Source organism: Microcaecilia unicolor, chromosome 4 (assembly GCF_901765095.1).
Source record: "Microcaecilia unicolor chromosome 4, aMicUni1.1, whole genome shotgun sequence".
In the NCBI taxonomy this organism is placed as follows: domain Eukaryota; kingdom Metazoa; phylum Chordata; class Amphibia; order Gymnophiona; family Siphonopidae; genus Microcaecilia; species Microcaecilia unicolor.
The window spans coordinates 161,403,712-161,420,497 of NC_044034.1; the positions used below are offsets into that span (position 1 = coordinate 161,403,712).

The 16,786-nt window shown below is 41.9% G+C and overlaps 1 protein-coding gene across 1 annotated transcript in view; it reads left to right on the forward strand.

Annotated features, from left to right (window-relative positions):
- Positions 1-10,737, forward strand: part of HSD17B12 (hydroxysteroid 17-beta dehydrogenase 12) — a 342,292-nt gene extending 331,555 nt beyond the window's left edge. The window contains exons 10-11 of the mRNA XM_030200806.1: positions 9,250-9,399; positions 10,063-10,737. Of these exons, the coding sequence (XP_030056666.1) occupies positions 9,250-9,399; positions 10,063-10,167 (255 nt within the window). The 3' untranslated portion in view covers positions 10,168-10,737. The remainder of the gene's footprint in view (positions 1-9,249; positions 9,400-10,062) is intronic.
- Positions 10,738-16,786: the final 6,049 nt, after the last annotated feature.

A 16,786-nucleotide genomic window follows, 5' to 3' on the forward strand; every position in this document is an offset into this window, starting at 1 on the left:
AATACTTATGTACTTATATATAAGCATGTGTGAGACAGGCTTTGCCAAAGGTGGTAACACATAGAGAGAAAGAATTGGGGACCCACTATGAACCTAGGAAATGAGACCTTATGGGAAAAAAAACTGCTAGAGAAGATCTCTTGTGACTAATTTACGGAAACTTTTGTTTCAAAGTAATGTGTAGGTGATACCTTATTCCAGTTCAGTTGCACCACATGTTCCCCCCACCTCTTCCCTCTGCTGGTGTGGCGGTGTGGGGAGACAGGAACTATGGGTCACGTCTAGCGGGCATGCTGTGAGGCGAGAGGATACTGGAAGATTACACAGAGTAGAATGCAGTATCAGGTGGGGCACAAATCCCTTGGGATCCTGGAATCATTTTGATTAATAGACCTGTCAGCGATCTGAAACAAACATATCAGTTGTTGATTTGGCATTGCCTTAAAAGCTGACCAAGTTTCAGTTTTGGCTTCAATGCCAAAACAGGACTGAAATTCCAATTTGACCATATATGTATTTATTTATTTATTTATTTTAGAGTACTTATACCCCACCTTTTCCCACAGAATGCAGGCTCAAGGTGGCTTACAAGCGAATAGAAAGGCTAACGCCAAACCAGAAAAAATACACATATAATAGTTTAAAAAACAAAACCCCACACACACTCTGCTCCCCCCCCCCCCTGCTTAGGAGCCATGGTGGTCTAGTGACCTAAACAGGCCAGAAGCGATCCCCATTTGCTTCTGCTCCCACTGTCTCCACAGTCAAATTGTCTGCCAAGACATCAGCAGTCTCATGGCAACCATTTTGAGCCTGTAGCTGGCATAGGCAGGAGCAATTCACAGACTAGCCCGAACTGGGGAAATATGCTAGCAGAGGTTGCTCCCTCTAGCAACCTAGCTACTGTACTCTAAATCAGTTGTCAACATTTGATCATGCATTTTATATAGTAAATGGTGGCAGATAAAGATCCGCATGGTAAATCCAGTCTGCCCAACAAGATAGCTAGAGTTGCACTTGCCAATACCTTCAGATTATAGCCCTGCATGCTCTGTTTAAAGTGCTAAGGTTGTTCAAGTTTTGCTTTGATTCCATCTTCGTTGTTTATTGCATGCATTTTTTAATTCTGTCACTTTTTCTCCCCACCACCTCCACTGGGAGGATATTACAGGCATCTACCATCATCTTCATGAAAACGTTTTTACTGATGTTACTCCTAAGTCTACCGCTTACATCGTCGTTCTACTGCTTCTCCATTTCTGAAAAAGATTGCTTGTATTTAAAGATTTCAAGTATTTAAACTTTGTATCTTATCTCCCCATCCTTCCTTTCCTCCAGGGCAGTGGTTCTCAACCCAGTCCTCTGGGCTCACCCAGCCAGTCAGGTTTTCAGGATTTTCACAATGAATATGCATGAGATAGATTTGCACGCACTGCTTCCTTGGTATGCAAATTTATCTGATGAATATTCATTGTGGATATCTTTAAAACCTGACTCACTGGGTGTGCCTTGAAGACAGGATTGAGAATCACTGCTCTAGAGTATACATCTTCAGGCCTAGAAATCTATCATATTTTATTGATATTAACCCTATAGTATTTTTGTAGCTGTCTTCTGTACTACTTAAGCTCTTTTGATGTCCTTAGCAAGATAATGGCCTCCAAAACTGAACATGGTACTCCAAGTGGGGCTTCACCAACGACATTAATACCACCTTTCTTCTTCTAGCTATGCTTCTTGTTATATAGCCTAGCAGCCTTTTGGCTTTGGCCACTGTTTTATCGCATTGTTTCACCACCTTGAAATCCTCAGACATTTATCACCCCAAGATCCCTTTCATGGTCCATGCATATTTCTCTCTGTCCCCCTATTACATGCTGCTCCTTTGGGTTTCTGCTCCCCAAGTGCATCATTCTGCATTTCTTTGCATTAAATTTAAACTGCCAAACATTAAACCATTCTTCTAGATTTTTTAGATCACTTATGCTTTCTACTCCCTCTGGGGTGTCCACTCTGCAATTCTTCATGTCATCTGAAAAAAAGCAGACTCTTCTTTCTAACCCTTTGGTAATGCCATCCACAAATATAGGGGGGCATTTCTCTAAAGTGCTGGGTGCTAAGCACAAATTGTGTAACGAGATGTGGATGCCCCGATTCTGTTACAGAATACTAGCCAACATTTAGGTGTGGTACAGGCTGGTCCATTCTCGTACTGGTTGTTGTATAGACAGCATGTGTATAATCCAGCTGCAAAATGTGTGACTGGGTTTGGTAAAACTGGCAGAATTAAAAGAAGCTATCAGTAAGGAAATTTGTACCACCACAACCACCCAACATCAAGAATAATCTCCCAGTTCTCTGCATTGTGTCCTTAACCACAGTTGATGTGTCATTTAATTTTATAACCAGCACAGCCTAGACTCTTCTCCCCTATGAAACCCATAGGGCCTCAGATTTACTCAGGTTAAACATTCACCTTTTCCCTCTTAAACTAGTCCACTTAACTATGATGGCAATAGGAGTTGTAATGTTTCTTAAATCTTGCTGTGTTTGTAAAGGTTATCTCAGGACATTTTGAATGTCATAATATAGTTTTCCCTTGCATTGCAGTGATAGAATATAATGTTAGTAATTTCAGCCTAATAGCCTCCTGATCAGTTATGCCCTGGATGTCACCAAGCCTTACCTTAGGTGATGGTCACATTTAGAAAACTCTTTTATTATTGATTGATGGTTTTAAGTATGTAGTGCTACAACCATTTTTTGCTGAAGAAGTTACAAAGTATTTCATTTATTTGACTTCAACTTGTGCCTTTTCAGTGGTAGCTCAAGGCAAGTTATATTCAGTTAAAGTGGATACAGATGTTTTGGGGCTCCAAATCTTTTTCTTAGCCAATGCAAATGGGAAACAGATAGAAGAAGACTGGCATAGAATCATTGTTTCGATGGAGACTGAACAACTAGCTCTCTAACTAATGGCCATGTTCATTCTTATGCTTGCTGTCACTTTTTTTTCCAAGTGGACAGTGTGTTATCCTTGAGCACCATCCAGTGATAAAGTTTTGGAAGTGCAGCCAAGTAACACACAATAGGCACTAAAATGGCAATTCCATAAATTGGGTGCTAGCATGCATGTGCCCATTGAGCATGGAAATGTTTAGAATACTAGCATGGGTGCAGTATGCTGCCTAAGCACTATTCGGTAAATCCGTGACTATTTTCAATAGTTCATCTTTGCAAGAGGGCATACACATTGGCAGGACATAGGTAGGCCTTTCACATATTCACTGAGCTTACAGAACATTGTAAATTAAGCCTGCCCCTCTTATATTCAGGTGTTATGAGGTGTGCTGATACCAGTTTATGCTAGTATTTTATAATGCCTAGGTCCATTGTACAAGAGGCTGCACAGTCCCAAGGTGCTAGTTATGGAATTACACTCTAAATATTTGCATATCTGTCCATGAATTATCCCTAAAATTTCTAAGGTTTACCCCAGTCTGATGACCCAATGCGAATAGCACCTCTGAAACAAGCAGTAGGAAGTGAAGTTCAGTCTTTTGGAAGTTAAGATACTTCGAGACAGACATGCTGGGAATCACATTAAATAATAGGTTTGGGAGGAAGTGACGTCACCGCATAAGATGGCAGCATGAAAGCTTCGCTCCGGGTGCTTACCCCCATAAACAAGCATATTCCTGCAGACTTTGGCAGTATGAAGTTGATCACATAGAGTGTGACAACCTCAAGACGGTATCTTCCTTGCAGTGGGATGAGTAAGGTGAACGGTGCTATAGATTTGTCCAGTTTTGCTTACCCGGGAACTCAGGGGCCTGCCACAGGCAAAGAGCTCGATCCACAAGGTGGATCTGGTTCATGCGGAGTTGTTGCCAGACTTGCTTTTGGAGCAAGAGGAGACCAAGGAGCTACCAAGGGAACTGCTCCGAGAGATAAAATGGCTTCACGAAATTAAAACAGACTTAAAAGCAGTCCGGGAAGAGGTATCGACATTAAGAGTGGATCTACATCGTGAGGTAGTAGAATTGGGTCATAGAGTGGAGGACATGGAACATAGAGTGGATGACCATGATGAAACTTTTAATGTATTATCCTCCCAACTCCAGGATCTAAGAGAGGCTAATCTCACCCTCTCAGACAAATTGGAAGATATAGAAAATAGAAGCAGGAGGCATAATCTGAGATTCCGTGGGATACCGGAGATGCCATCATATATGGACTATGAGCAGGTAGTACAATCCATTGCAGAGACACTTTTGGGGCCGGAGGAAACTTTAGTTAAACTGGACAAAGCACACAGGGCCTTGGAAGTGCCACGCAACATTAAACCAAAGGATATAGTGGCATGCTTCACATATTATAAGGAAAAAGAAAAACTTTTGCAAGCTGCAAGAAAGACTGTAAACGTACAATGGGATTCTTATCCGATTGAAATCTATCAGGAAATAGTGGGCGTGACACTCAAGTGCCAGATGGAGCTGCGACCGGTCACCCCAAAGAATGAGAGAACTAAAAATCCAATATAAATGGCGATACCCGTTTGCTTTGCAATTTTACAAAGATGGGAAACAGCATCAAATCCACACCTTGGAGGAAGCCAAAGAATTCTTCCCAGAAACTACTACGAGAGGCACAGTTTTGTGCCCGAAGATGATTCAGCAGGCCACCTCTGGGAGGCCAAAATGGCAGCGAGTGTCCAAAGGTAGCGGGCAACTGAAATGGCAAACCTTCGCTAAAGAGATGAACGTGAACGCCACTACGGGCCCTGAACTTTCTGCCAGGGTAACTGGGTAGTATGGTTTTCGCTGGCTAAAATGGAGGAGAGTATAGCCGACCGGAGCATTATTTGGTTATATGCAATGGTCATTCAACAATGTAAATTGTAAAAGATAGCTATATGTTAATGCTGTGTCTGCTAAAGTACATAATGAGGGGAGGGGGGCAAGAGGGTGCGCACTTTTCTCCTGGGATCAGCAGGCCTCTGTAGAGAGAGGCCTGACACAATCCTATTGATGGCAACAGGGTTCAGGGATGGGGGTGGAGATGGAGGGGATACAGGTGCCCAGGGGAGAGGAAATAAAAGGTGGGACGGGAGGGTCCATATAAGGGGTATGTGTGGGATATCTATGAATAGTAGAGTGGGGATTGAGAAAAGAAGATGTAGAGGTGGCACACTTCAGTTCATGCAGATTGGCATATCTGATAGTTTGTGTACGTATGTAGATGACTGTGGTGCCTTTTATCATATTCAATGTTAGAGGATTAAACTCCCCAACAAAGAGACATCTCTTATTTAAAGAGTTAGTAAGAACTGATGCGGGAGTTGCTTTTATTCAGGAGACACATTTATTACCAAATCGTGAGCATTTATGTCATCATAAAAAATTTCCCTTCATGTGTTTTGCTTCTAACACCTTACAACGGAAAACAAAAGGAGTCCTGATAGCCCTATCTGGGAAGCATCAGTGGGCAATTCAAAAAATAATACAGGATAAAGAAGGGAGATATATTATCTTAATAGTAACATTGAGCTCATTGTCCTACATGTTATGCAATGTCTATGCTCCAAACACAGATCAAGGGGCATTTCTGCAAGAGCTGATCAGAAAACTTTTATCGCACATGCAGGGCACACATTATGGAGATTTCAATCTGACCTTAGACCCTAGAAATAATTTTGCACGAGATGCCACTTATAGCACTAAAGAGAGACAGCAATTCTGGAGATTCCTGATGCACTGGGGTCTAGTGGATATATGGAGGGAATTCCATCTGTGGGATAGGGAATATACCTGCTACTCACAGGTCCATAATACTAGCTCGCACATTGATTATTGGTTTACGGATGCCATTCTTCAGAGGAGCTATTCATATTGGAGTGCGAACATGATCAGATCTCTCTCCCCTGCAGATGGATGTATTTATAGGGCTAGAACAGCATGGCAGTTTACTAGGGAAATAGGAAAGCATTATCTGGAATTTCCCCACGAGCTGGGGGCACTCTTGCTGTCTCTGCAAAATGGCTTCGCTTCTGCTCCCAACACCCACTGGGCCACCAGGGAGACTTACTTACTTACTTATTTATCTATTTATTTATTTATTTATTTAAAAGCCTTCTATTCCGCTTAATTCATATTTCTTAGTGGATCACATGTATACATACATAATATAAAAATGGACCAGACTCACAATATATTTCTTCTACACATAAGCAGATAAGACAAATCAATCCATTAAAAGGTAATTACTAAAAAATCATTCATTACCCCAACTGAAAGCCTATATAAACAACAATGTTTAAAGCTCCTTTTTGAATTCTTTAAATTCTTTGATGTTCTAATGCTAAGAGGCAGCTTATTTCAATATGCTGGTCCTGCAGTATAAAATATCTTATTTCTATATTCATCAGACTTTATAACATGATGAGATAGAATATTAAGTAATTGTGTTTCTGATCTTAATGAACGATTTGGATGATAATTATGAGGCCTAGCTGCCAAAATCTTTGAGACCTGTTATACTAGTATTTTAAAACCAAAGACTTTTGAACTGGATAATGCACTCAATCGGCAATCAATGTAAACTTTTCAAAACAAGAATAATATGTTCAAAATGGCTGGTGCCTGTCAGATCCCTGGCTACTTTGGGCTATTTGTAATGCTTTAATCTGAGTCCTCTGGATTCCTAGCAGTATGGTTGTCATTGTTTCAAAAATGTAATAAGTGTTGAAACAAGTAAATAGCAAAGTCACTGCTTATTCATATGAGTAGTACTACTTGCTTATACAAAGCCCCAAGGAATTCTTGTCATGTGTGTAGCACCAAATGCAAACACAAAGAGACCAGAAAAACAATCCCTACATAAAAATCCAAGGCAAAAAAAGAGTAGGGGTGGACAATAGACATCTACAAACAAAGCAAAAGAGGATCCCAGAGATGAGATTTAACTTGCTCAAGTTACATCTCTGGGATCTTTTTGCTTTGTAGAGATCTATTGTCCATCCCTACTCTTTCTTTGCCTTGCACCAAATACATCCATTTTTTCTTTGCAGTGCAACATGTTTTGTAAAAGGCTCTGTGTTGGCTTTTTACCAAATACTTTCTTAGTTTTGCATATATAGACCTAAACATGTTTTCCAATCAATATGTCCTATACAAAATTATCCTCTGTATTAAGTATCCCTTTTTCCTAGGTTATATACTAAAATAAAGTTTTATCATATTTGTATTCCATTATATAGTATGATTTTTAATTTATAGAATGAATAAATATAGTCAGTGGTCTTCACTTTCAGTCCTTGAAGGCTGCCAACAGGTCACGTTTTCAGGATATTGCTAATAAATATGCATGAGAGAGATTTACCTACAGTGGACTGATAGGCATGCAGATCTTTTTCATTATATTAATTAGGGATATCCTGAAAATCTGACCTGTTTGCAGCCCTCACAGACTGGGAGTGAAGATCAAGGATCTGGCTTGATGAGTAAAGATATGGACATATATATAAAGTACAAATGTCATTATACTAATGAGATTGTATATTGTGAATAAAATATTGACATCTGTAGGGTTTCTTTTTTTGTGCTTATCTTTTTATTGTAATTTGAAAAATTTGTAAAAATAATAAGGGGTCAATATTCAAAGCAATTTAATTTGCCAGAAACAGCTCCTGGCCAGTTAAATTGCTTGTTCGGGGCTAACCAGTCATTTTCGGCAGTGCTTAACCGATTAATACTGCTGAAAATGACTGGTTAGTGCCTAAAGCCAAACTGGCTATTTTGGGGGCAGAGTTGGTACTTGGCCTGTTAGCCGAAATTCAGCACTTATCCAGCCAAGGTCATTGCATAAATAGGACTGCAAAGAAGTCAGTACTATCTTTATGTGGTACCCCATAACTGGTTTAGTACTGAATATCGCACTTAACCAGCATTGAATTTCCAGCATAATGTCGGTGACAGCAAAATGCTGAGCGCCGCCAGCTGAATATTGACTCCTAAATAAATAAAACCCAAAGTAGTAATTGTGTGCATTTGGACAGTGACCACAGCAAAGGAGGGTCAGGGGTTAGCATCATAGGTGCCGACTCTGTGGGTGCTCAAGCACCCCCAATATTTCACCCACTGGAAGTTCGTTCCCTCCCTCCGAATTCCATGGTCGTCCCCTCCTCCCTCCCAGTTCCAGGGTCGTCGTCCCTCCCTCCAAGTTCCAGGGTCGTCGTCCCCTCCTTCCGAATTTTAAAAGTTATCTTGACTTAATTCGTCGGGGTTACGGCAGCCGGCAGCAGCGGTAAAAAGCGTGCAGGCTCGGCCCTTAGTTCAGTTTTCCTTCTCTCTCAGCTCTGGTCCTGCCCTCATTTCCTGTTTCTGCAGAGCTAAGAGAGAAGGAAAACTGAACAAAGGGCCGAGCCTGCACGCTTTTTACCGCTGCTGCCGGCCGCCGTAACCCCGATGAGGTAAGTCAAGATGACTTTTAAAATTCGGAGGGAGGGGGCCTGGAACTCGAAGCGAGGGAGGAAGGGAGGGACGACGACCCTGGAACTCGGAGGGGAGAGGGAGGGGGACCCTGGAACTCGGGGGGAGGGGGAGGGAAAGGAGAGAGAGGGGAGGGAGGGGGGCCTGGAACTCGAAGGGAGGGAGGGGGGCTGGAACTCAGATGGGGGGAGAGGGAGGGGGGAAGGGGAGAATGCACCACCTGTAAAAAAAAAAAAATGTCAGCACCCCCAATCATTTTGAAAAGTTGGCTCCTATGGTTAGCATCATTTTGATGTACCCAAGTCTACTTTTGTTTCCTTAAAATTCAAAGAAAATGATTTCTTATCTGTTGTAATTTTATTTATTTATTTATTGCATTTGTATCCCACATTTTCCCACCTCTTTGCAGGCTCAGTGTGGCTTACAATACATCATCAGTGGTGGAAGTACATTAAAAATAGACATATAGTGTTACAGAATAATCTTGGACAGCATAATAATGATAAAACATGGTAGTGGTATAACAAGCATATATTGTAAGACAGTTTTGATTGTGTGTGGGGGAGTTATGTGTATTCACATTGGTTGATCTTTGTGGTAAGCCTTGTCGAAGAGATGTGTCTTATAAAGACTGACTGTGATTAAGGAGGATTACAGCCCATAATTCATCCTTGTACTGTATGCTGTGGTGTATTTTGAGATGTTAGATACTTGCAACATAAAATATCCTGTTTTAATTTTTGTGTGTTTAACTTCCTAGAGCGTCCTGCCTTTCTATGTGGCTACTAAAATGAGTAAAATCCGAAAACCCACATGGGATAAGCCAAGTCCTGAGGTTTATGTACGGTCTGCTCTTAGAACTGTTGGGCTAGAGTCTCAAACCAATGGGTACCTAGCACATGCCATTATGGTGAGTAGGTGGACTAGATACAGTAAATCGTGCTGAAAAATTGTTGTGAAAACTGTTGACCAGCCCCCCTCCTTGACTATAACCTTTCATATGGTTGCAGCATAATGCTGTTTTTAATAGCTGGAAGGACTGATGTAGTGGATATGAGAGAGTTAATATCTCTTGGAAGGCATGCAAGCCATGAAGGAAGATGATGGGGATAAAGTAAATATGTCTCAGTGCTTGCAATAAGGTCTTGCTTATCTTTAGAGGAGAAGCTAAAGATGAACAATGTTGTCATAACAGGTTGCATCAATCTGAGAGGCTATCGTGGGTGACAATAATTATGAAAAAGGTTGCCACAGCACGGGAATTGTGAATTTAATGTCAGGTTCTTCACAGGATGGCTCTTTTGTTTTTAATGCAACACTTATTGTTCAGGTTTGTCTGCTTGGTATCTATGGAATGGATTTTGGGTCACCATCTTCTTCTCCTCCTAGCTTTGAACAACTCTTCCTATCTGAAAACCTAGCCAGAATGTCTACTGCCTCTATATGCTTTGTCCAGAGCGTTCTGTTTTTTGTCCTGTTGTGCTCTGTCCTATACATATTGCATGCAGTACAGAATGTGTGAGATGACTGTAGATTATCCTTTAATCTCTGCTGTCACCTTCTGTCTTATTAGGGCTGGATTACTACCCTGCTGCCCGTTTCCATTGCCATCAACTTAGGATTCAACATAAACAAAAGTATGCGGGCTCGCTACTTAAAGAAATCAAAGGAAAAGTAAAGTTACAGCACCAGTTTTCAAGATACAGCCATCCAACACCAACAGAGACATTAATTCTTTTAGGGGGTTTTAATTAGTCACAGGTAACTTTGTTTGAAACTGGACCAAATGCTGGCTAAGACAGTAAAAGTGATTCTTGATCAGAAATTAATTTACAATTATTGTAAATTATTGTAAATGAAATCCAGACCATACCAATAAATATTCACAGTATAGGGGGTTTGCTTACATAGTTTACAAACTTTTCAAAAGTATAAAAATAAAAAGAATGACAAAATGGAATGAAGTAGAGAAAACCATTGCTTTTATCCATTCTAGTAAACTGGGCTTTGCAAGTTTCAAATAAGTCTCAACCTGTTCAGACTACATAACACAGCAGACTAGCTGTAACATAGGATCCTCCAGAGACTCCTAATACTTGCATATTGTTCTGTCCCTTTACTATTTTTGTGAAGCATATGTATTATATAAGAAATGTATTTTTTTAATCTTCCCTGTTAGCAATTAAAATAAAGGCTAAGCTGGAGGAAAATGTCACAAGGTTTGTGGTCCACATTATGGAAAAAAAAACAGATGGACCTCAACACACACCACCAAAAACAGATGGACCACAAACTCTAGTTTTTAATTTCAGTTCATGTCCTGAAATTATTGTGGAGTTTCTAGGCCAATTCCAGAGGTGTTGAAACCTTTTGAACTCGAGTATCAGCTACCTTCACACGTTGTTTGATACTAGTATTAGGCTTCTACATGTAAATGACTAAGTTTCCTCCTGGTTATCCCATAGTCCTGGTGACAAATGACATTCTGGGCACTAATGCCAGAGAGACCATTTATTTAAAAAGTATCTTCAGATGATTCTGTTCTTAGTAGGATTGATTGTCACTTTTCAGTGGCTGACTGTTTAGTTGCTCCCAATCCACTTTCTCAGTAAGAAAAATTAAGATTATAAATGTAAAAATGCTTTTAATTGGGGAGTTAAAAACAAAAAGAACAGGACCAGCCAAAATGCCCTGATGTTCACATTGTCAACCTTCCCAGTAGAAGCGTCACTAATCTCCATTGAATACAACTTACTTTCCCATACATCAGCAAAGATTGAACTGTTCATGTTTCTGTGGCCTTGATTTTAACTGTTGGTGGTAATGGTTTAACATTGGCATTGAGCAATGTCCCTTCCCCTCTTCATTTTTGTAAATTATTGTGAAGCTTTGAACCAACTCAGTTAATTTGTAGAACTGACCACTGGCACATATATTATATATGAGTGAAAGGGCCAAGTCATCTATGTTAGCTTGCAGGGGTTGGATCAGACCCTAGGCCAGTGGTTCCCAAACCTGGTCCTGGAGGCACCCCAGCCAGTCAGGTTTTCAGGATATCCGCAATGAATATTTATGAGAGAGATTTGCATTCACTACCTGCACTGCATGCAAATCTCTCTCATGAACATTAATTGTAGATATCCTGAAAACCTGATTGGCTGGGGTGCCTCCAGGACCAGGTTTGGGAACCACTGCCCTAGGCATTTTGTACGTTTATGTAAATGAAAAGGAAATACTGTTCTATGAGAGAAGTTGTGAACCAAAGCACATTGAAATCATATCACATTTGTATTACTCCAGATTTACTATAATTTAAAAACAAATTGTATTGCATTGATATTCTTATCATCGATCACTTAAGATTCTGCTATTTTGGGATAAAGCATCTTCAGATTTTTTTTTTTTACTTTAATTTCTGTGATCTGTGGGCACGTGCTTAGTTAGATGCTAAGGAGTCTACTCATTCTGTTGCTAATGTGTAAGAATAAAAGATGAAAATATTGGTGCTGAACTACAGAGCTTGAAATTAGTTGCCTGCTTCTCATTCAATCAATAATCATTCACACATCTCTACTATAATATAAATTTGTTAAATCCATGGTAGGGCAGGGCTTTCTACATTTGCCCTCTCTTGGTTTGTTTCATTGTGGAGTTTTAGGTTTCCCTATTTTTCTTGTTTAGTCTAAGTGCAAAAAATATTTTCTGGAAGTGCTATTTTGCACTCCTTGTAATTTCCAAAGTTCTGTACAACCTGGGAAGTTCAAGAGACCCCAAGACAGCATAGGATGGTGCTGAAAATAGTGACCTACAGAATGACCTTACACTCTGGTGACAACAATAGTTAAGAAAAAGTTGTTCCACTTTCCCCTTGAAATATTTTTAAAAAATTATTAGACTCACAAAAGTCAAGATAATTTGGTCAGATAGTTTTGGTTCTTACAGAATAAAATAGATGTGTTTTTTGTCTTAATAGAAAATGTTCCAATTTCTCCCTTTGTGGGTAACCTGGATTCTTAAATAATTTTAAACAATCTTGTTAAATCAACTAGTTGTATATAGTATTGAACCCGTGTTCCCTTTTTCCCAGCACTTGCTCTTTTCCCTTACTGTTAAATATTCTATGATGGAGGAATCAGCAGGGGAAGAGAATCATGTGTTGGTTGGTGCAGTGCAAACTGAACTTGGCAGGGCAGTGCACTGGCTTGATTTTTTTTTTCATGCCATTATTTGTCAACCATGCAAAATAGCACTGCATGAAATGCTCAAGCAGAGGAGAATGGGCGCTATAGTATTAACCTCCATGGAAAAACAGGCAGCTGTTTACTTTCTAATAGAAGAAACGGGCAGAAACTAGATGAAACGTGAGAATACAGAGAGATAAGATTGAGGTCCCACTGTCATTGATTACCCATTTGATCAAATCCCCCAAGACTAGCATGACACTGTGGTTAAAGTGGTATCTGCCCTATAATTTGATTATACAGTGGTATAGAAAGATTAATTTCAAGCTCTTGAAGATAAATGCCTTGCATTGAGATGTGGTGGGGCTAAGAATTCTGTATACTGAAACAGTAAAAATACCGATGCAATGGTGCTGATCAGGTACAATATGAGAATCTGGGGCTCCCAGCCATGGTGCGTTATAGAGCCAGGATTACTAATTTAATGTGGGTGGAGTTAGGCTGCATATAATGTTTGTTGGTGTTCTTTTGAGAACATGGTGTCCGTGAGTTAGCCAGTCCTTTCCTGTATAGTATATGCACAGCATGTAGGAATGCTTTTTCTAACACAATGTATAATTAAACTAATGAAAATAAAGGGATTTGTTGGGAACAAACTGCACATCTGGTGTGTTTCTCTCTCCTCTAAATCAGCAGGTTTTATAGGCTGTATAACTGAAATAATATCAGAGTGACTAGACTTTAGTAGAAACAAAATCATACAACCCAATCCTCTCCAGTGAGATTTTGGTTAACTTCTTGGTGATTTAGTACATCAACACAGGAAAAACCTGCCTCTTGCCTATCTTCTTCTCCTAGGTACTTTTAGCGATATTACTGACCCTTTCATTCCACAGCTTTGTTAAAACTTTCTATACCGCCTTAACTGACTTACGGACTAAGCAGTTTACAAACTAAAAGCTATTGTGAAAGGAACTCCACTCACACAGAAAAGCCCAATAAAGACAATGAAGATAAGTGTTTAAGAAGAGTGATTTGGAAGCAGGATATATGCAGACCTTGGGGAGCAAAAATGGAAGATAAAAAATAAAAATTAATGGTTAAATAATAGAAGATGGAAAATAAAAAGTAAAAGATAAATAACACAAAAACAGTTATTGGGCTTTTTTATCATTAAAATGCTTTTCCATATCATCATGCTGATCAATCCATAGACTGGTGGGTTGTGTCCATCTACCAGCAGGTGGAGATAGAGAGCAATCCTTTTGCCTCCCTATATGTGGTCATGTGCTGCCGGAAACTCCTCAGTATGTTCTCTATCTCAGCAGGTGGTGGTCACACACAGCAGCAGCTCTGGCTAGGTCTCCAAGCCTAATCTTTAGGTTTTGTTGAGTACCTGGGGTTGAGGGCTCTTCTTGAGCAAGTGCAAACCTGGTGGCGCCAGGTCCCTCCTTTTCTCCCCCCTCCCGCTGGCTCCGTTAAAAAAAAAAAAATTTTTGGACGTCCTTAAGGGCGTTTATTTCGACGTTTATTTAAACGTTTATTGCAGCTACTCACTGGGACACCAGGTCGTTACAGCTCGGAGCGAGAAGCAGGTAATTTTTACCTTTTTTAGCGGGCAGGGGGTTCCCCGATTGATCTCCACGTGGCCTATGGCGTCGGAGGGCGAGGGCACGAAGAATCGCTCCCCGGACCGCGTGTGCGCTTCTAGCGGGGATGCGGGGGTTTTAAAGTCTGATTCGCCCTTGTTGGGTGTCAGTTTGGAGGCCGGTCAGTGTCCCAGGTCTTCCTCCGGCGCGGCGGTTTTTCCCGCCATAAACGCCCATCCCCCGCTGCTCGCCTCCACCATCTTGGCCGGCCATTCTGCTCGGACGGCTTCTTCTTGGGCCGCCCTTGAGCTGGGAGACGTTCATGCCATGGCCGCCCTTGATTTGGGCGACGGCAAAAAAGCAGCTAAAGTTAAGCGCCGTTCTTCCCGCGCGGCTCCTTCGCGGAGTGTCGCGCCGGACGCCATCTTGGATGCGCAGCATGTTGCTCCCCCGCTCTTGCGAGCGCCGGTTGAGGGTGCGTCTAGGGCTGTGGCCCAGGCTGCTGAAATACATAGTCTGGGGGGTTTCTCCCCCGAGTTTATTTTGCTGCTGCATCAGGCCTTCCTTATTCAAAACGCTGCCCCTTCTCCCTTGTCCGATAATGGGGTTGAGGCCCCCGGAAGTAAACGCCCTCGGGTGGATTCCCAGGCCTTAGAGGACGCTGTTTCCTCTGATGTAGATGAGGGCAGCGTATCTGAGTTCTCCCAACGGTCCTTTGGGGATTCCTTGGAGGAGACGGATTCCCGCTCGGATGGAGCAGATGACCCCTCTGCAGCCCCGCCCCTATCCTAGCCCCGCCCCCACCCCTTGATAAGATTATTCAATTTTTAGAAAATTTTCTATTTATGAAATTTCAAATAAAGACAAATGAAGCTAAACTTGTACAGAAAAACTGATTGAAATAATAAGCACAATGCTATCATGAAACCCCCCTCCCAAGAAATTATTCAGTTCAAGTCCACAATTAGTAGTTCCAAATCTCATAACCCCGGGGGATCAGAGGTGCGGACACACAATCTCTCCACTGCAAAACACTATTCACAAACTTGTGCAAAAACACAGTCAGAACCTTACCAAACCATAACAGCACTAATTCCAAGGACAGGACGAGCTACAACCTTATGCATGGAAAGGCAGAACTGTAATTACACCAGGCTCTAAAACACCAATACACTACCTTGTGGAAAAAAAAAGGGCTGCAAATACTACACGCTAGCAGGATACTGTACCTTGATCACACATGAAAAACACATGACACAACAAATATGAAGGCAAAATACTGAATGGAAAGTTACCTCAAGAAGTCAGACTCAGCATGCAGCAATACTAGAAAAATTGAAACTTACATGCAAAATATCACAGATGCACATTTCTAAAAGCTGACATATTCCAATTAATAAATTCTGAATAAAATACTTTTTTTCTACCTTTGTTGTCTGATCATTTAGTTTTTCTATTCGCTTTGGTCTCAGTGTCTTCTGTTTTATGCAGTGTCTTTTTTCCGTTTGATATTTTTTCTCTCACCATGTCCACCATCCTCCTGTGTCCTTATGTGTTCTGTCTACCATCTGTAGCCCCCTGTCCCTATCCTTTCTCCAGTTTCAGCATCTGCCTTCAAAGTGTTCCGATCCAGCCCTTAAATTCAACAATTTCCCCTCCATCCACATCCAGCATTTCTCCTCTCTCCTCTCCCTGGGCCCTGCCATCCCATCCAAGTCCATCCTTGGCCCTCTCTGCCCTTCCCTCCTCCATCCACATCCAGCAATTCTCCCCTTTCCCCTCTCCTCCATTTCCAGCAATTTCGTCTCTCTCTGGGCCCTGCCATCCCATCCAAGTCCATCCTTGGCCCTCTCTGCCCTTCCCTCCTCCATCCACATCCAGCAATTCTCCTCTCTCCCCTCCCCTCCATTTCCAGCAATTTCTCCTCTCCCTGGGTCCTGCCATTCCATCCAAGTCCATCCTTGGCCCTCTCTGCCCTTCCCTCCTCCATCCACATCCAGTAATTCTCCCCTCTCCCTTCCCCTCCATTTCCAGCAATTTCTCCTCTCCCTGGGCCCTGCCCTCCCATCTGTTCCTCTCTCCCCTGCCCCCCTCTACTACTACTACTACTACTTAGCATTTCTATAGCGCTGCTAGGGTTACGCAGCGCTGTACAAGTTTAAACATGGGGAAGGACGTCAGAAGAAGGCGGGACACAGCGAAGAGAAGCGCTTTTACTGGGAGCGCTTTCACTGACGCTGCCGGACTGGAGGTAAATTTAAAAGCAAAAAAGGAAAGGGATCAATCGTGGGGGAGAGAAGAGGGCGGGCAGTTCGGACGAGCAGCGGCGATCCCCGGGCAGAACTAGGTCAAGGCTGACTGAGGCGCGCCGCGCGGGGCCCTATGCGGCCGCCTCGGTCGCCCCGGCCTAAGACCGGCCCTGCGCCCTCTACAGAATATTTGATATTCCAAACCCATATAACAACGGGTCATGGGTCACTTACATGCTAACGGCCCCAGCCCCTCTGAAACTTATCTTGGTAGTGTT